The sequence below is a fragment of the Neoarius graeffei genome, chromosome 5 (genome assembly GCF_027579695.1).
Source record: "Neoarius graeffei isolate fNeoGra1 chromosome 5, fNeoGra1.pri, whole genome shotgun sequence".
Taxonomy (NCBI): domain Eukaryota; kingdom Metazoa; phylum Chordata; class Actinopteri; order Siluriformes; family Ariidae; genus Neoarius; species Neoarius graeffei.
In genome coordinates this window covers 46575497-46595535 of record NC_083573.1, presented here as the reverse complement: position 1 = coordinate 46595535, position 20039 = coordinate 46575497, and the positions used below count along the sequence as shown (strand labels likewise).

General features: G+C 43.5%; 1 protein-coding gene across 1 annotated transcript in view; it reads right to left on the bottom strand.

Annotated features, from left to right (window-relative positions):
* LOC132886257 (sperm-associated microtubule inner protein 4) overlaps positions 1 to 16263 on the bottom strand; it is a 30829-nt gene extending 14566 nt beyond the window's left edge. Inside the window, exons 1-5 of the mRNA XM_060920815.1 lie at positions 16249 to 16263; positions 14318 to 14518; positions 13636 to 13691; positions 13513 to 13542; positions 11751 to 11938 (exon numbers count right to left, since the gene is read on the bottom strand). Coding sequence (XP_060776798.1) covers positions 11751 to 11938; positions 13513 to 13542; positions 13636 to 13691; positions 14318 to 14518; positions 16249 to 16263 — 490 coding nt within the window. The remainder of the gene's footprint in view (positions 1 to 11750; positions 11939 to 13512; positions 13543 to 13635; positions 13692 to 14317; positions 14519 to 16248) is intronic.
* Between the last annotated feature and the right edge of the window lie 3776 nt (positions 16264 to 20039).

The window sequence follows — 20039 nt, the reverse complement described above, 5'->3', positions numbered from 1 at the left end:
GGAACACAGAGCAGGTTATCACGCTGGAAGTTGCAGACGATCTGACACTGAGGCTTGGGAGAACTGCAGCTTAAATACACACAGGGGGGAAGCAAGTGATCGGCAACAGCCAATGACAGTCACTGAAAGTTAATAAAAGGAAGTGAGAGCGGGTGTGGCCGGTAATGCTGAGTGGAGATGTTACCTGAAGAGAGAAGCCCACAGGTAGGACCATGACAGAACCCCCCCCCCCAAGGGACAGCTCCAGAAGTCCCTAGCCACAGATCCACCAAGACGGGCGGGAGGAGGGGGAATACCGGTGGAGGGTCAGAACTCCTCTGACCGGTCAGTGTCCAAGGCCTCAGGATCTGGTTCAGAATTGGACTCGGGGACAGTAGCGGTTGGCGCATCGTCATTCTGACAAGGACCCCTTGGTCGACCCCTCCGGTTGGCCGGCTGGTCCGGATGCAGGCGATGAAATGTGCTGATGAGGGTACGGTCTAAAATCCTCCCAGCAGGAACCCACATCCTCTCCTCAGGACCATAGCCCTCCCAATCCACCAGGTATTGGAGGCCCCTGCCCCTGCGCTGTGACTTCAGCAGTCGCCGGACGGAGTAGACCGGGCCACCATCGATGAGACGAGGAGGAGGAGGAGGAGGAGGAGAAGGTGCAGCTGGGACCAGCGGGCTCTCATGCACTGGCTTAATCTTTGAGACGTGGAAGGTGGGGTGCACTCTCATAGACTTGGGCAGTCGGAGCCGGACAGCAGACTGGCTTATTATCCTCTGGATCGGAAATGGTCCGACGAACCGAGGTGCCAGCTTACGAGACTCCACCTGGAGGGGCAGGTCCTTGGCTGACAACCACACCTTCTGGCCCACCTGGTAGGTGGGCGCAGGCGTCCTCTGCCGGTTGGCTCCAATGGAGTAGCTGGTGACTAACTTGAGGAGTGCAGCGCGGGCTTGAGACCAGGTGCGGCGGCATCAGCATGCATAGGTGAGGACAGACAGGCAGGTGACCTCTCCCTCCTGGCTGGGTAACAGGGGTGGTTGGTAGCCATACACGCAGTGGAATGGGGACAGTCCAGTGGCTGAGCTGGTGAGGGAGTTGTGAGAGTATTCCACCCACAGCAGGTGCTCACACCAGGCCCTAGGGTTGCGTGACGCCATGCACCAAAGTGCCTTCTCCAACTCCTGGTTAGTCCGCTCAGACTGGCCGTTGGACTGGGGTCGGAATCCGGAGGTGAGGCTGGCGGTGGCCCCGAGCAGGTGACAGAATTCCTTCCAGAAAGAGGAGGTGAATTGCGGCCCCTGGTCCGAAATGATGTCCCTGGGCAGCCCATGGATGCGGAAGACCTGCTGCAGGATGATCTGGGCGGTCTCTTTGGCCGACGGTAGTTTTGGGAGGGGAACAAAGTGTGCCATCTTGCTAAAACGGTCCATGATGGTGAGTATGACAGTCATCCCATTAGAAGGGGGCAGACCCATAACAAAATCCAGGGAAATGTGGGACCAGGGTCGCATAGGCACAGGCAGAGGCTGGAGCAAACCGGCAGGAGGCCGGCTGGAGGATTTATTCTGATTACAGGTAGGGCAGGCTCAGACGAAGTCTCGCACATCCCTGCTCATAGGCGGCCACCAGAACTGTTGGGCGAGCAGGTGGTAGGTGCGAGTGGAACCAGGGTGGCAGGCTAGACGGGAGTCGTGTCCCCATTGTATAACCTGGGATCGCAGGTCTTCAGGAACAAAGAGGCGACTTGCAGGGCATGCACTGGGGCTGGGTTGGTCACGGAGGGCTTCCCGCACTCGTTCTTCGATGTCCCAGGTCAGAGCAGCAACGATACAGGGGTCAGGTAGGATGGGAGCCGGATCCTTGGAGGAGGCATCATCCTTCTGGAACTGGCGGGAGAGTGCATCAGGCTTGGTGTTGCGAGATCCGGGCCGGTATGAAAGGGTGAAATTGAATCTGGTGAAAAAGAGAGCCCAGTGGGCCTGTCTGGGGTTGAGTCGTTTGGCGGTGCAGATGTATTCCAGATTCTTATGGTCTGTCCAGACCAGGAATGGGACTACGCACCCCTCCAGCCAGTGACGCCATTCCTCCAGGGCGAGCTTGACCGCCAGCAGTTCCCGGTTGCCTATGTCGTAATTGCGTTCGGCCGGCGATAGCAGAATGCACAGGGGTGGAGTTTGTTGTCATCCGCTGACCTCTGTGAGAGCACTGCCCCAACTCCCACATCCAAGGCGTCCACCTCAACGATGAATTGCCGCTCCGCATCTGGCATCTGGAGGACGGGAGCAGTGGTGAACCAAGCCTTGAGGGTGGCAAAGGCTTCGTTGGCAGCCAGAGTCCAGGTGAAGAGCTGTTTGGTGCTGGTCAAGGTGGTGAGGGGTGATGCAACGGTGCTGTAATTACGAATGAATTTCCTGTAGAAATTAGCGAAGCCCAGGAACTGCTGAAGCTTCTTCCTGCTCTCTGGTACTGGCCATGAAGTCACTGCTGAGACTTTGGCAGGGTCCATCTGGATGCTCCCCTCTGCCATGATGTACCCCAGGAACACCACAGACTTGGCGTGAAACTCACACTTCTCTGCCTTGACGAAGAGGGAGTTTTCAAGGAGACGACGGAGCACTTGCTGGACATGCTGGGTGTGTTCGGACAGGGTTTTTGAGAAGATCAGGATGTCGTCGAGGAAAATGAACATGAACTTGTTCAACATACAGTGGGGCAAAAAAGTATTTAGTCAGTCACCAATTGTGCAAGTTCTCCCACGTAAAAAGATGAGAGAGGCCTGTAATTTTCATCATAGGTACACTTCAACTATGAGAGACAGAATGAGAAAAAAAAATCCAGAAAATCACATTGTCTGATTTTTAAAGAATTTATTTGCAAATTATGGTGGAAAATAAGTATTTGGTCAATAACAAAAGTTCATCTCAATACTTTGTTATATACCCTTTGTTGGCAATGACAGAGGTCAAACGTTTTCTGTAAGTCTTCACAAGGTTTTCACACACTGTTGCTGGTATTTTGGCCCATTCCTCCATGCAGATCTCTTCTAGAGCAGTGATGTTTTGGGGCTGTCGCTGGGCAACACGGACTTTCAACTCCCTCCAAAGATTTTCTATGGGGTTGAGGTCTGGAGACTGGCTAGGCCACTCCAGGACCTTGAAATGCTTCTTACGAAGCCACTCCTTCGTTGCCCAGGCGGTGTGTTTGGGATCATTGTCATGCTGAAAGACCCAGCCACGTTTCATCTTCAATGCCCTTGCTGATGGAAGGAGGTTTTCACTCAAAATCTCATGATACATGGCCCCATTCATTCTTTCCTTTACGCGGATCAGTCGTCCTGGTCCCTTTGCAGAAAAACAGCCCCAAAGCATGATGTTTCCACCCCCATGCTTTACAGTAGGTACGGTGTTCTTTGGATGCAACTCAGCATTCTTTCTCCTCCAAACACGACAAGTTGAGTTTTTACCAAAAAGTTCTATTTTAGTTTCATCTGACCATATGACATTCTCCCAATCCTCTTTTGGATCATCCAAATGCTCTCTAGCAAACTTCAGATGGGCCTGGACATGTACTGGCTTAAGCAGGGGGACACATCTGGCACTGCAGGATTTGAGTCCCTGGCGGCGTAGTGTGTTACTGATGGTAGCCTTTGTTACTTTGGTCCCAGCTCTCTGCAGGTCATTCACTAGGTCCCCCCGTGTGGTTCTGGGATTTTTGCTCACCGTTCTTGTGATCATTTTGACCCCACGGGGTGAGATCTTGCATGGAGCCCCAGATCGAGGGAGATTATCAGTGGTCTTGTATGTCTTCCATTTTCTAATAATTGCTCCCACAGTTGATTTCTTCACACCAAGCTGCTTACCTATTGCAGATTCAGTCTTCCCAGCCTGGTGCAGGTCTACAATTTTGTTTCTGGTGTCCTTTGACAGCTCTTTGGTCTTGGCCATAGTGGAGTTTGGAGTGTGACTGTTTGAGGTTGTGGACAGGTGTATTTTATACTGATAACGATTTCAAACAGGTGCCATTAATACAGGTAATGAGTGGAGGACAGAGGAGCCTCTTAAAGAAGAAGTTACAGGTCTGTGAGAGCCAGAAATCTTGCTTGTTTGTAGGTGACCAGATACTTATTTTACTGAGGAATTTACCAATTAATTCATTAAAAATCCTACAATGTGATTTCCTGGATTCTTTCCTGCCATTTTGTCTCTCATAGTTGAGGTATACCTATGATGAAAATTACACGCCTCTCTCATCTTTTTAAGTGGGAGAACTTGCACAATTGGTGGCTGACTAAATACTTTTTTGCCCCACTGTATCTCGCAGGACATCATTCACCAGAGCCTGGAATACCGCTGGCGCGTTGGTAAGGCCAAACGGCATCACCCGGTATTCATAGTGACCGGTGGGGGTGTTGAATGCGGTCTTCCACTAGTCTCCCTCCCTTATCCGAACCAGGTGGTAGGCATTCCAGAGATCGAGTTTGGTGAAGATCGTGGCTCCCTGGAGCAGCTCGAAGGCAGAGGTAAGCAGTGGGAGAGGGTATCAGTTCTTGACGGTGATGTCGTTGAGACCCCTGTCGTTGAGACCCCTGATGCAGGGGTGCAGGGATCCATCCTTCTTTCCCACGAAGAAGAACCCAGCGCCGGCGGGAGAAGAGGATGGACGGATGAGGCCGGCAGCCAGAGAGTCACTGATGTAGGCCTCCATCGCCTTCCTTTCCGGGGCGGACAGAGAGTAGAGACGGCCCTTGGGTGGTGCAGTGCCTGGGAGGAGATCAATGGCGCAGTCATAGGGCCGGTGAGGAGGCAAGGAAGTGGCCTTGGCTTTGCTGAATACCTCCCGAAGGCTGTGATAACACACTGGGACATTAGTGAGGTCGGGGGCAGAGCTGGCAGGTGGAGTACGAGGGGTTAGAGTGGAGGCTCGTAAGCAGGTCTGGTGGCAGTCCTTGCCCCATTCTCTTATCGCTCCAGTGGCCCAGTCGAGGTGAAGACTGTGCTGGCGGAGCCATGGATAGCCCAGGATGAGAGGTTGGCCGGGGGAACGGAGCAGGTGAAACTGGATGGATTCGTGGTGGTTGCCTGACAGAGTCATCGGGACAGGGGCAGTGAGGTGGGTGACGGTGCCAAGGAGATGGCCATCCAGCGCCCTGGCTGGAACGGGAGAGGATAAGCGATGGCTTTGCAGACCCAACTGGTGCGCAAGCTCGGTGTCCATGATGTTAGCCTCGGTGCCAGAGTCAACCAAGGCGGCCAGGGTGTGGGTGGAATCCGACAGACGAAGGCAAACTTGGAGCATAGGTTTCTGGCTGGTGGAGCATTGCATGATCATTGAGCTCAGCCGGGCCCCTCCTATGTCTGGTGAGCTCGGGCTTCTCCATGCGCTGATGACTGACTGAGTCTGGCGGGCCCTCTCTCATCGACGGGTCTGGACCCGGTGGTCAATGCGGACAGTGTCGACGGTTGTTCGTACGAGACCAATTCGTCCTTCATGTAGTCGGCCAGGCTGTGCAGAAAGGCGTCCACCAGCGCCTGCATGTTCCACTTGCTGCGCTGGGCCAAGGTCCGAAAATCGATCGAGTAGTCAGCCACTGTTCATCTGCCTTGGCGAATACTCATCAGTCCTCCGGATGCCTCTACCGCCGACAAGCCCAGGTCGAAGACCTTAATCATCTCCGCTGCAAACAGGGAGAAGGAGGCACACGCTGGTGTCCGGCGTTCATACTCAGCAGTCCCCCACAGGCAGGCACGGCCAGTCAGACGAGTGATGACGAAGGCCACCTTCGCTGCCTCCGACGCGAAGGTTCTGGGCTGCAGGTCGAACAGCAACCGGCAGCTGGTCAGGAAAGCACGGACTTGGGAGGGGTCACTGTCAAAATGCTCCGGACTGCCGACCTTGGGTTCCAGGGCATCGAGTGCAGCAGGAGCACCTCCCGGAGCTGGCCAGTCAGCGGCGGGTATGACAGGGGCTGATGCAACGAGGGGCGGCGATGGTTGACTCGGAGGAGCAGGGGGTGCTAGGGCGGTGAGCAGCTGGAGTGCTTGGTCCAGTCATTGTTGCTGGAGCTGCTGCTGATGACCAAGCTGGATCAGGGCTGCAATGTCAGCAGACATCCGACTGACATCTCCTTCGGTGCGCTGCAGCCAGTCTAGGGCAGAGGGTTCGGGCGCTGACTCCATGTCTTGGTCAGATCGTTCTGTCAAGGACCAGACAGGAGAGGAGAGCAAATGCACTCAAACCACAGTTTAATAATAACAGGGGAAAAGGGAGTTGGGAGAATGTGGGTGTGAAGTTCAGTGGCAGGAGGACTGAGAGGCAAGGATGGCTAGTGGGAGCGTGGTGGTGACATCTGAGGTCTCCCATCCAAGTACTGGCCAGGCCCAACCCTGCTTAGCTTCTGAAATCAGATGGGATCAGGCATTGTCAGAGAGGTGTGGCTGTAGGCTGATAGCACTGGGCTTCAGGCAGTCTCCCAGCAATAGTCCCTCAGCAGGCTGGAGTTAGTGAGCAGGCTGGAACACAGAGTCACAGAACAGATAGCAAGATAGGGGACAGAAATGCAGGGTCAGGTTACCGGGGCTGAAGAGTAGGGCTCCAGGCAGGGCTGCTCACACCGGGCTGATGGAGAGGCAGGCGAGCAGCAGGGCTGGGCAAGCTGGAGATCAGGCGAAGGTACAGGAGAGGCAGGCAAGAGGCAGAGTCGACAGGACAAAAGGCAGATCAGGTTACCGAGGCTGGAGAGCAGACAGAGTCAGATGGAACAGAATATCATCAGGAGTCAGAGTAGTAGGAACACAGAGCAGGTTATCACGCTGGAAGTTGCAGACGATCTGACACTGAGGCTTGGGAGAACTGCAGCTTAAATACACACAGGGGGGAAGCAGGTGATCGGCAACAGCCAATGACAGTCACTGAAAGTTAATAAGAGGAAGTGAGAGCGGGTGTGGCCGGTAATGCTGAGTGGAGATGTTACCTGAAGAGAGAAGCCCACAGGTAGGACCATGACAAATGGGGCTAAACAATTAAACAAAACATTATTTAATATTTTATGCATTTATTTTTACTGTATTGAATATTATGTTTTACTTTCATCTTTTTTATGTTTTGATAATGAAACTGTGACAGAATACTTAAAAAAAAATTGAGGTCTCCATATTGTATTCTTAAGAAATAAGAAAACATATTTGATACACAACACAGTGAGAACGATCCCTCTAACAAAAATTATGAATCCTCACAATAACTGTCAAAAGAACAGCAGTGTTTTGTTTGGGTTTTTTTTTGTTTGTTTGGGTTTTTTTTACTCAGCCTCTTTTCATTTCATACTCATCTGGCTCAGTATTATGAAAGTGAGTTACTGCTACCTCATAATTGCAGAAAGGGAGGAGGTACTTGGGGAGCCAACAGTATTAAAAAAAGTATCTATTGAGATCAGGGGCGTCACTAGGCCTTTTTTACTGGGGCACGTGCCCCAGAAAAATCAGCTGTGCCCCAGTAAGAAAATGTTGAAAGATTTTCATAACAAACTAGTTTCTTTGGCAGATCATTTATGTACTGTAAGTTGTAGGACAGAGTGTGTTTCAAACTTCTATCACCTCTTCTTCCTAACTAATTTTCTGATTGGTCTGGGAGATTCTCACTGTAAACATAGCGTGCGTGCGGCGTGCCATGAGTCCATTTAGCCTACTGGAGAGATGAGTCTACTCTTTGGATGAGTCAGAGAACGGGCTCTGGATGAGTTAAGGTAGCGCGAAGTTTTTGCAACAAAACTAAGCAAACCATATTCTAACAAACCCATTAAACTACATTGAATTAAATGATATTAAATTACTTTTCCAGATGGATATCAGACAATTCTTCTCATAAAGCAGAGACAGGGGCAGGGAAACAGTGACAGATGAGAAGGATGGTGAGAGAGGTAAGATTAAGGTTGTAGGCTATGTGCTAGTCAGTCATAACTAACCAGCTAAGTTCGTGAATCGTGAGAGTTGAGGTTGCATAATAGAAAACTTGAATCAAATACATAAAATTAGTTAGGTTATTCAGCTGTTCCATGAAGTGTTTGGCAGGTTTACTGCATCTCATCTCATTATCTCTAGCCGCTTTATCCTTCTACAGGGTCACAGGCAAGCTGGAGCCTATGCCAGCTGACTACGGGCGAAAGGCGGGGTACACCCTGGACAAGTCGCCAGGTCATCACAGGGCCGACACATAGACACAGACAACCATTCACACCTACGGTCAATTTGAAGTCACCAGTTAACCTAACCTGCATGTCTTTGGACTGTGGGGGAAACCGGAGCACCCGGAGGAAACCCACGCGGACAACATGCAAACTCCACACAGAAAGGCCCTTGCCGGCCACGGGGCTCAAACCCGGACCTTCTTGCTGTGAGGCGACAGCGCTAACCACTACACCACCGTGCCGCCGGTTTACTGCATATGAAAGACAATAGAGTATGTTTAAATAAACATCTTAATGCATTCTTGAACAGACTCTCCCTTTTTAACTTTACCAGTAGATGTATATCAGGAACGTTAAGGTGCATTGTGCGGGGCAGGGGGCATTTTGTGTGTGTCGGGGGGGGCAGTGCCTCAGTAAAGCTTAATTCCTAGTGACGCCCCTGATTGAGATACCTACTTGTTGTATTTGTTTGCTGTTTTTTGCATTTGAGATTGGAAAGCGTAAAAAAAGTTTAAAGGCCGCAGAAGACACCCTAATGTAGGTCACATGACCCCGCCATCAGTGCAGGTGTCCAGTGAGTAAAAACTGTTGAAAAAGAGCATGTGATGTTTAGTATTAGAGTGAGTGTGCTTCTGCAACACATGTTGAATATATCAAAGTTGATAAAGAGTTGACTTACATTTTGCTGCTTTGAAGGTGTATGTACAAGAACAGTTCTTTGTAATAATCCAGTTTTAATTATCAGGTTTTAAACTTTTACAGACTAAATGTTGCCAAGTCTGTTTGTTGCTGTGAGACATTCAGGAAAGTGTCCATTGTGAATCAAGGGCCTTCTGTTAGCTTATACCCAGACCAGTCAGCACACCTCACTCATGCTCATTCTCACTTTTACTGTAAGTCTCACTCATTCTCCCTTAGCAAAAAGAAGTTTATTCAAGTGTACTATGAGTATACTTATTTTTTACTAAAACTGAGGAAGTATACTTGAAGTTGACTTTTTATAAACTATATTTTATATACTTAAGAATAGTATAGTGAAGTATACTTGGCTTATACTGAAAAGTATAAACAAAAGTCTAAGACTAAGTACATTAATACTAAGACTTACACTTATACTTTAATACTAAAACTTATACTTTCGTATACTTTTTATGTTTTTCTGCCACAAAGTACTAATACTTAGTATATCTTGCTCCAAGTGCATAATAAGGTCAAGTCATTGACTCATACTTAACATTTAATTTATATATTAATATAATATAATATAATGCTGGAGTTTAAAACTTTACAGTATATAGTATGTGTGCTCAATTGCATTATCTTTATGTACCTTAAAATCATACACAAAAACAGAAAAACTTTTGACTTGACTTTACTGATCAATTTCTCCAGTAAGGAAGGACTTGATTTCATAGGTCTTTGTTTTTGAAATGTTTGAAAATATATCCAACTTGTTTTCAACATTCTGTCTTGTGATTTTGTAAATGCATCACACTCTTGTGTACATACAGTATGAGTAAACTTTAAGAATACTTTAAGGAGTATATTTCCAGTATATAAATAGTAAGCTACAAGTAATATGCCAAGCAAACTTAAAGTATAACAAGTAAACTAGTGAAATAACCAACGTTTATAAGAGTATACTTAAAGTATACAATAATAAACTAAAAATAGGGACTCGAAGTATATAACTAAGGGGTGTCGTGGCTCAGTCGACTAAGGTGCCATACAGTACCATAAATCCGGGGACCTGGGTTTGATTCTGACCCAAGGGCATTTCCTGTCTCTACACTGTCCTATCCAATAAAGGTGAAAAAAGCCCCCAAAAAAGAAGTATATAACTAGTACAATGGCAGTATATCGATGAGTGTACTTGTGGTATACTTTAAGCATACAAGAGGGATATACCAAGTACATTGATAGTATATAGATGAGTGTACTTGTTGTGTACTTTTGCAAACTTAAAATGAACTTTAAAGTATACTTTTATAAACTTGAAATGTTCCAATTTAGTCCGAAAAAGTATTAAATTTGTATACTTTCTAGTACACTAAAAGTACATGGTCTGTAGTATACTTACTATACTTATACTGAAGCATACTTAATAAAATGAACTTTAAGTATTCTCTCATACATCACATACTGATTTTCACTCATACTCACTGACATACACTTTCTGTCTCACTCACACATGCACACTCATACACTCAGTCTCTCTCACAAACACATAATATTGAGGAAATAATTTAGAGAAAGGCATAACTTAGAATCTGAAGCAATCAGCAAACTACAAGGAAGGATTTGCCTCTAACTGGCGTTAGCATAATTTATTCCCCCTGTTTTCTCTCCTCTGGTCACTGACTGGCCTGGTTCTCTACTAACAAAAGGGTTTGGACTAGGCCTGATCGCAGTATTAGCAAAAATCGCCATATGGCCAAGTACTATTATTCAAATTACAGTATATGTATTTTTTTGATAGATGTCAAATTTGGTAAACCCCATTAAAAACTTAAGTATATGTGGTGCTAAAGAGATATTGTGACCTTTTATTTATCTATCACCCCCCTCCCAATTGTTCAGCCAGACTCGACCTTTGATGATCTCTTTCTAGACAAGTTTCAGAATGAACAGCATGTTGGTTATTACTGTTGTTGTTTACAAATACTGAAATAAAAAAGCATGTTTGTAATGCCATTTTGTGAATTCTTATTTTTATGTTAACTAAACTAAGGTATGCTAAGTGCATTTATTTAAAATTACGTACTGCTCACTTACTTTGGCACAGTATATTAAGTTAATGTGACTTATCTTTATTGAGTTTCTGTCAACTTCATTGAAGTGGATTACACTAAGATACCTCAAGTGAAGTATATTACAAATTTCAAGTGATGCCCACTTGTTTTGACAGAATATATTAAGTTAATGTGACACAAAATATTTTAGTTGCAACAACTTGATTCGAATTTAACTGTACTGAGATACATTAAGTTCTTACAACTTCAAAAACAAGTACAAGTACAAGCTCACTTAAAGATAATAATTTCACACTACTTCACACAATTAAGTTCATTTACTTACTTTTCCCAAGGTAATCGGTTTCCTAAATTTCTTTAAGTAAACTCAACTTGTTAGAATTTACAGTGTGTGCCATGACAATAAAGAATCAATCAATCTGCAACTCCATGCCTTAACCACTGTGTCACTGCAACTAGCTCAACTAGCTTGCATTGATTCAATACAATCTTTGAGTGCAGTTAATTCAGTACTGGAGGTGGTCAAATCAATGCAAGTTGCGCAAGTTGTGATGTCTCAGCGAATAAGGCTTTGAATTACAGCTCAGAATCTTGTGTGTTCAAATCACAGCACCACCAAACTTCAATGGTTGGGTGCATGAGCAAGACCTTTAACCATCAGCTCAGTTGTATTCTTCATCAGCTTAATGAGTAAACATATTCGATTGTGTGTTATTTTACACTATGTATATATAAAATATTGCAGTACTTTACTGTAAACATGTTTTATGATTGTTACCTAGGCTTATGCCCATTGATCAAGACATGGTGGCAGTGCTCTGACCTTTGCTTTTGCTGAGCACAGTGACCTGTGGTGCATTGGCTGGTATTAGAGGATTGATGGGGAGTTTGGTTGCAGTCCGTATGCCTATGTCTGGATTATCTGGGCAGTGGCTGGGAAACATGGCACAGTAGGATATGTGCGACTGGTATGGGTGTTCTCTCTGGACGGAGACCTTAATTTGTTTCTCACTGTGAGAACACAGAGACTGAGCTTAAGTATCAGTTAGAGCAGTGTTTCTCAATACAAAATTCAAACTTGAAAAAAATTTCACGGCCCATTAGATGGTGCTTCGAGGCCCACTAAACTAATGGGCCGTGAAATTTTTTCAAGTTTTAAGGTAAATACTAAATAGTTCAGCATGCTGTAGTGTCCCAAATCCGGTAGCTAGTTTGCTGTATACTTTTCAAGTGGAATAAATACATTTATGGGTAAATTAAGAAGAACAAGCCTTTATTTTGTCACATTTAACCTGCGCACGTACACGCACACACAGAGCACAGGGGGCTGAATAAATAAATACGTTTGTGGGTAAATTCTATGGATCTGTGATGCCTGCTGGAGGAGAAGAGCAGGGAAGATTGAGAATCGAGCGGCTGTGGTTTGTTTACACCAGATACTAAAACTTGTAGCGTCCTCGGAACCTTCTCAAAGACGCATACGAAAGCCCAGAAAGGTCTATTTACCCAGGCAAAAATGATACAAGATTTATCTTGTATCTATCCTGATCCTCATCCATGCCCTTCCAGGTTTTCATCTTTGTGTCCGTGTAGAACGATGTCTGCAGCACCAGGTAGTTTGAGATGTCGGGGAACTCAACGGATGGATCATTTTCTAACTCATAATGAATGAATGAATGAATGAATAATTTTATTTAAACCTGATAAGTTGATCAGCAGAGCTGGTGGGGTCATGCATGTACAGATACAAATAATTACAAATACAAAAGACTAAAAATATACACAATCTTTAAAAAAATCTTAAATCTGTTGATTATCTTTTAATTATCTTCACATTAAGTTAATTAATAGTATGCATAACTATTGTCTTTGTATTTAGTTATGGCTACAAAAGGATCAAAATTTATTCTACTAATGTCAAATTTAGCTAGTAAATTTTTCTTTCATAGGAAAAATCATTCTCTGTTAGTGTCTAAGGATCTAATCCCATTGAGTGGTTTCTATATCCACTTTTTTTGAGTGCACTTCTTGGTTTTAATAACTTGCTTGTTTGCTGAACACAAACATGGCAATAAGTTCTTGTGTTAATGGACCAGACTCCACTTTTGGATCATTAATCCCTTTTGACTGAGAATGTCCATGGTTTTATGTTGGCTTCTGGCACATCCGTACAGTTTTAAATACAATACTTACAATTAAAAACAGTTTGTTTTTATTGCATTTATTTAATTCCTGGGCTCCCATCTGTAACAGGGAGTGATGTTGCATCCCATTAATACACTTTACAATAGATTATTAGATTCTAATAGAATAGATGAGCCAAAATAATTGGGGATCTTTTTTAATGGGCCCCGACTCATTACAAGTATGAATAGGTGGGGCTTACAGTAGAAAAGGTTGAGAACCCCTGAGTTAGAGCAAGTAAACACTCAGCTGAGCTCAGTTAGAAACTTTCCAACTACCATCACAGGCATAATGAGAAGGAGGGGTATTAGGCAATCTTAGCAACCTGGTTAATTTATGGACTTTATGAGCATTGTAAATAACCTGAGAATGGAGGAAAGAAACAATTTGTATTTTCTTACCCAACATTGATATCAGTTGGCTTGGGAATTCTAAAAGGAGACAGGAGGTTACAGTCTCAGTTATCATACTGCAGAGTCCTCAGAAAAAATATAAAGTATTGGTGGGAAAAAAGATTTACCCACATTTCATCATTGACTCGAACATTACTTTTCTTAGATGGAGTTATGTCATAGTATTGCTCAACAGTAACAGAACTGGGAACACAATATAAAGAAATAATTGAACAGGTAAAGAAGAAACAATGGTAGGATATCTAATACACCTGAGTGTCTCAAATAAAAACATTCACTTAATGTTTTAGAATTATTAGTAAATTTTCTGTTATATATGTACTTATTAAATTTATGAACATTAACCTTACTCTTTTTATTTATTAACCTGCAGTAATCCTGCTATTTTCACTGTTGAGAACATGAAGCTGCTCACTCAGGTAATGTGGCTCCTCCGTAACTAAAGTGTTGATGTCCTTTAATGACTGCAGGCACTCTTCCACTGTGAATATTTGATACCATTTTGCTGCCACCCCTATTCCTGCTTTTGCTATGAAGACCCTTTGAACTGCCCCCACTGGGACTCCTGGGAAAAAGAAACGCTTATTCAGAGCTCATCAGAGATGTTTTGGGGTTTTTTCACCGAGGTCTATAATGTAGTTTTTCCGTGATTAATATTTCTCATTCTCATATTTTACATAACATATCAAAGCAAACACATTTCAAGCTTGAAAACCAGTGGGCAGTCATGGCCTTGAGACAACAGAATGAGATTCACAATTATCATAGCATTCCGTATAGGTCATACTCTCACCTTGTTATAGTCTGAGGGAAAGAGTTGCTCCTTGGATGGCTCCTGGTCTGGATGCACTTCAACGGAGACAGAAAAGTCTCTTGTTTCATGCAATGGAAAAAGACACAGCTCTGTTGGAGGATGTACTTTTGGGTCAAGCTCTCTTAAACTCTTGTGTACACCCCACAGGCTCAAATCCCCAGACTGCTCATGACGACAATCCTGCAAAAAGAAAAAAAAAAAAAGATGAGTGACACTCAATTCTGCCCAGAGGCCACACTATGGAAGCAGAGCTCCACAGTTTTTGTATTGTCTTCAAAAGCATTTAAACGCAGTGATATAAGATCCTTATTAGTTCAGCGCCACTGACAGATCAGCTTTAATCCTACCGTCAGAGGAACATAACTGGAAACGATGCATTTTTCATGTGATCAAATTAAAAAGCTGGCAGTTCTTACTCAGAGCTTTGTCGACAAACTAATAAAATCAATGCAATCTTAAATCTATGATGCAATATGAGTAATAAATCTATAATTCCCAGATACAATCAGAGCACCAAATGAAAATTGTCCTGTCAGCATGGCCATTCAGGTACCACAGCTTGATCTGCAGTGAATGGAGAAGTTGAAACCAGAGTAGACCTATCAGTAATCACCTAGACTCTACAGAGTGAGCTATAGGCCTGTGAGAGCAACTCGAGTTACAGCTTGGTCAGAGTACAGTGACCTACAAACCTCACAACCTGTAAGGGACTCACACGAATGTGCAAAGTGTGAGGTACTTGATGCAGGATTTGATTAAATAAAATGATTTCCAAACACTACGGGTTTGTTTAACCATCATCATTCAACCATGCACCTTTGCTGCAGTCAATGCCAGTGAAACCAGTCTGACACATTTTCCATTGACATTTCCATGTGTGTGTGTACATACACACACACACACACACACACACACATATATATATATATATATATATATATATATATATATATATATATATATATATATATATATATATTAGGGTGGTCCCAAACATTTTTTTTTAGGATTTTGTTACGACCACCTTACCTTTTTTTTTACATTGCCTCAAAGAAGTTATTGTGCGAAATTTGGTTAAGATTGAACAATGTTTAGAGGTGCCACAAAGCCATTAAAGTTTTCACTCAAGACACAATATAAAATAATGTGGCTTATTAACTGTTTCATATTAATACAAACAATACAGTAATATAACTTCCTGTGTTCAAAGTAACAATAGCTATTACTTGTCTGCGATTTTCTAAACCCTTCGGTATTATGGTATCTTGTGGAGATAAAAGAACACACTAAGGACTTCCCTAGCAGAAGGAAGCTTTCTCCCGGACAGTTCCTTGGAAGTGGGACCAATTAACCAAACATAATTGTCCTTTCTGGTTTTGTGCTTTGCACCACCGGTACTACTTGTATTACTGTTGCTAGCCATCTGAAAAACATAGAAAGAAAAACATTCACAACTTCATCAGCATATTACGATCAGTGCTCATTGTTTAAGAACCCCTTAGTGCATGAAAGTTAACCTTTTATCAGTCTATAAACTCTTCCTGCCTCTTCTTTTTCATAGAAGTGGCATATTCCCTCTAGAACTGTGACTTTCTGGGGGTTTGAGATCTTCTCTGCAACAATCTACGCACCAACTAATGTTAATGGCTTAACCCGATTTGCAACCTCGTGTGGCACCTCTAAATATTAACCAATTTTTCTGAAATTTTGCTTGTTGCCTTCTTTTAGCCTATGTAAAAAAATGGTAGGGTGGTCGGAATGTTTTGGTAAAAAAAAAAATTTTCCCATACATTTCGGGACCACCCTAATATATATATATATATATATATATATATATATATATATATATATATATATATATATATATATATGGAAATTTCAGTGGAAAATGTCTGTGTCATACACCTCACAGCTCCAGGGTCCATGGTTCCATCCTGAACTTGGATTACTGTCTGTGCAGAGTTTTGCACCCATGTTTGCATAGGGTTCCTCTGGGTTGTCCAGTTTATTCCGATTGTACAAAAACATGCATAAATTGCCCCTATGTGTGAATGAGTGTGAGAACATGTATGTACAAGGTGCCCTGCAAAGGACTGACAAACAAGATGCAGCAACTTCTCCCTCCTTGCACTCAGTGTTCCCCAGGTTAGCTCCAGACTTCTGACCAGGATAAAGTGGTTATTGAAAAATTAATGAATGCATGTCAAATGCACAGAAGCATCAATTTAATCAACATTAAAATTATTTAACTGGAATTAAGGTATTAAAATGAAAAGAATTCATAAAAGAATGGAATTAAAGTTACTTTCAAATATTGAACTCTTAGTAATGTCTACTTTATTCATTAATATTTTTATGCCATTTGTATTATTGAAACACTGTCTACAACCATTATTGTGATTAAATCCCACAGACCATTTGAACAGCCACACTCTTTTGTATCATGTATTCAAAAAGGGTATTCTGTTTACTGAGTTTATGAAATTCCGCATGAACAGCCCACTACTATATAATTCACTACTTGAAATTTTCTGCTAGCTCTGAGTTGAACAGTTGTAAGTAATTACCCATAAAAGTTTCAGTTTGTTCTGAATTGTAAGTGTAATTACAGTATATTATATTTCTCACTACAATATATATTTCTTGTGTTTTTATTGTGACTCATATCCATATTTTGGCATCTTCAATATAAAAGACTTAGCAGCTACATGCTAGCTAACCTAAGTCATTACCAAGCTTATATTTGGCATCCATACTGACAATCTAAAGGCATGCTTATGAGAATGGCAAGAACCACAGAAAACAGAACCACCATAAACACAAACAGCAAAGATTAATATTTCACTCAAAACTATTGGTAAATTACCTTGTAATTACACCTCAATAACAAATCCATAGGTTCCTTGTGTAAGTTGCATAGCAACAGTGTTCTTACAATGTTAACTAGCAGGTGCATAGTGTGTTCACCTTCACATATCATGACTAGACACCATCCTCATCCTCAAATACCTGAACCAAGAATGTTTCCGAAATAATCACAGTTAAAAATCATTATAGCACAGCACTGGTAAAGTCTCAAATTTGAAGGTGTGTATTAATTTTATATAACAGCTCAACTCTTATAGTAGTTCTGGTTGTAATTTCAATGATATGGTGATATTATGGGCTCATTTTAACATGTTATGGTTTCTGTAGTAACAGCTCATTTAGATGGACTTGTGTGGCGGATGCCGCAAATAATCTGAGGTTAATAATACAACCCCGATTCCAAAAAGTTGGGACAAAGCACAAATTGTAAATAAAACCGGAATGCAATAATTTACAAATCTCAAAAACTGATATTGTATTCACAATAGAACATAGACAACATATCAAATGTCGAAAGTGAGACATTTTGAAATTTCATGCCAAATATTGGCTCATTTGAAATTTCATGACAGCAACACATCTCAAAAAAGTTGGGACAGGGGCAATAAGAGGCTGGAAAAGTTAAAGGTACAAAAAAGGAACAGCTGGAGGACCAAATTGCAACTCATTAGGTCCATTGGCAAAAGGTCATTAACATGACTGGGTATAAAAAGAGCATCTTGGAGTGGCAGCGGCTCTCAGAAGTAAAGATGGGAAGAGGATCACCAATCCCCCTAATTCTGCGCCAACAAATAGTGGAGCAATATCAGAAAGGAGTTCGACAGTGTAAAATTGCAAAGAGTTTGAACATATCATCATCTACAGTGCATAATATCATCAAAAGATTCAGAGAATCTGGAAGAATCTCTGTGCATAAGGGTCGAGGCCGGAAAACCATACTGGGTGCCCGTGATCTTCGGGCCCTTAGACGGCACTGCATCACATACAGGCATGCTTCTGTATTGGAAATCACAAAATGGGCTCAGGAATATTTCCAGAGAACATTATCTGTGAACACAATTCACCGTGCCATCCGCCGTTGCCAGCTAAAACTCTATAGTTCAAAGAAGAAGCCGTATCTAAACATGATCCAGAAGCGCAGACGTCTTCTCTGGGCCAAGGCTCATTTAAAACGGACTGTGGCAAAGTGGAAAACTATTCTGTGGTCAGACGAATCAAAATGTGAAGTTCTTTATGGAAATCAGGGACGCCGTGTCATTCGGACTAAAGAGGAGAAGGATGACCCAAGTTGTTATCAGCGCTCAGTTCAGAAGCCTGCATCTCTGATGGTATGGGGTTGCATTAGTGCATGTGGCATGGGCAGTTTACACATCTGGAAAGACACCATCAATGCTGAAAGGTATATCCAGGCTCTAAAGCAACATATGCTCCCATCCAGACGACATCTCTTTCAGGGAAGACCTTGCATTTTCCAACATGACAATGCCAAACCACATACTGCATCAATTACAGCATCATGGCTGCGTAGAAGAAGGGTCCGGGTACTGAACTGGCCAGCCTGCAGTCCAGATCTTTCACCCATAGAAAACATTTGGCGCATCATAAAACGGAAGATACGACAAAAAAGACCTAAGACAGTTGAGCAACTAGAATCCTACATTAGACAAGAATGGGTTAACATTCCTATCCCTAAACTTGAGCAACTTGTCTCCTCAGTCCCCAGACGTTTACAGACTGTTGTAAAGAGAAAAGGGGATGTCTCACAGTGGTAAACATGGCCTTGTCCCAACTTTTTTGAGACGTGTTGTTGTCATGAAATTTAAAGTCACCTAATTTTTCTCTTTAAATGATACATTTTCTCAGTTTAAACATTTGCTATGTCATCTATGTTGTATTCTGAATAAAATATGGAATTTTGAAACTTCCACATCATTGCATTCCGTTTTTATTTACAATTTGTACTTTGTCCCAACTTTTTTGGAATCCGGGTTGTAATAATAATATATTATTATTGGGCGGCACGGTGGTGTAGTGGTTAGCGCTGTCGCCTCACAGCAAGAAGGTCCGGGTTTGAGCCCCGTGGCCGGCGAGGGCCTTTCTGTGTGGAGTTTGCATGTTCTCCCTGTGTCTGCGTGGGTTTCCTCCGGGTGCTCCGGTTTCCCCCACAGTCCAAAGACATGCAGGTTAGGTTAACTGGTGACTCTAAATTGACCGTAGGTGTAAATGTGAGTGTGAATGGTTGTCTGTGTCTATGTGTCAGCCCTGCGATGACCTGGTGACTTGTCCAGGGTGTACCCCGCCTTTCGCCCGTAGTCAGCTGGGATAGGCCCCAGCTTGCCTGCGACCCTATAGAACAGGATAAAGTGGCTAGAGATAATGAGATGAGATTATTATTATTATTACGGCGGCATGGTGGTGTAGTGGTTAGCACTGTCACCTCACAGCAAGAAGGTCCTGGGTTCGAGCCCAGTGGCCGACAGGGGCCTTTCTGTGTGGAGTTTGCATGTTCTCCCGTGTCCGCATAGGTTTCCTCCGGGTGCTCCGGTTTCCCCCACAGTCAAAAGACATGCAGCTTTAGGCTAACTGGTGGTTCTAAATTGAGAGTGAATTTTTTTTTGTCTCTATGTGTCAGCCCTGCGATAACCTGGCAACTTGTCCAGGGTGTACCCTGCCTCTCGCCCATAGTCAGCTGGGATAGGCTCCATCTTGTCCACGACCCTGCACAGGATAAGCGGTTACAGATAATGGATTATTATTATTATTATTAGTTATTGCCCTTTAACCTGATTTCCTCTGAATGGTGCTGTTCACAGGGGCTGTGTTCAGGGGCGTA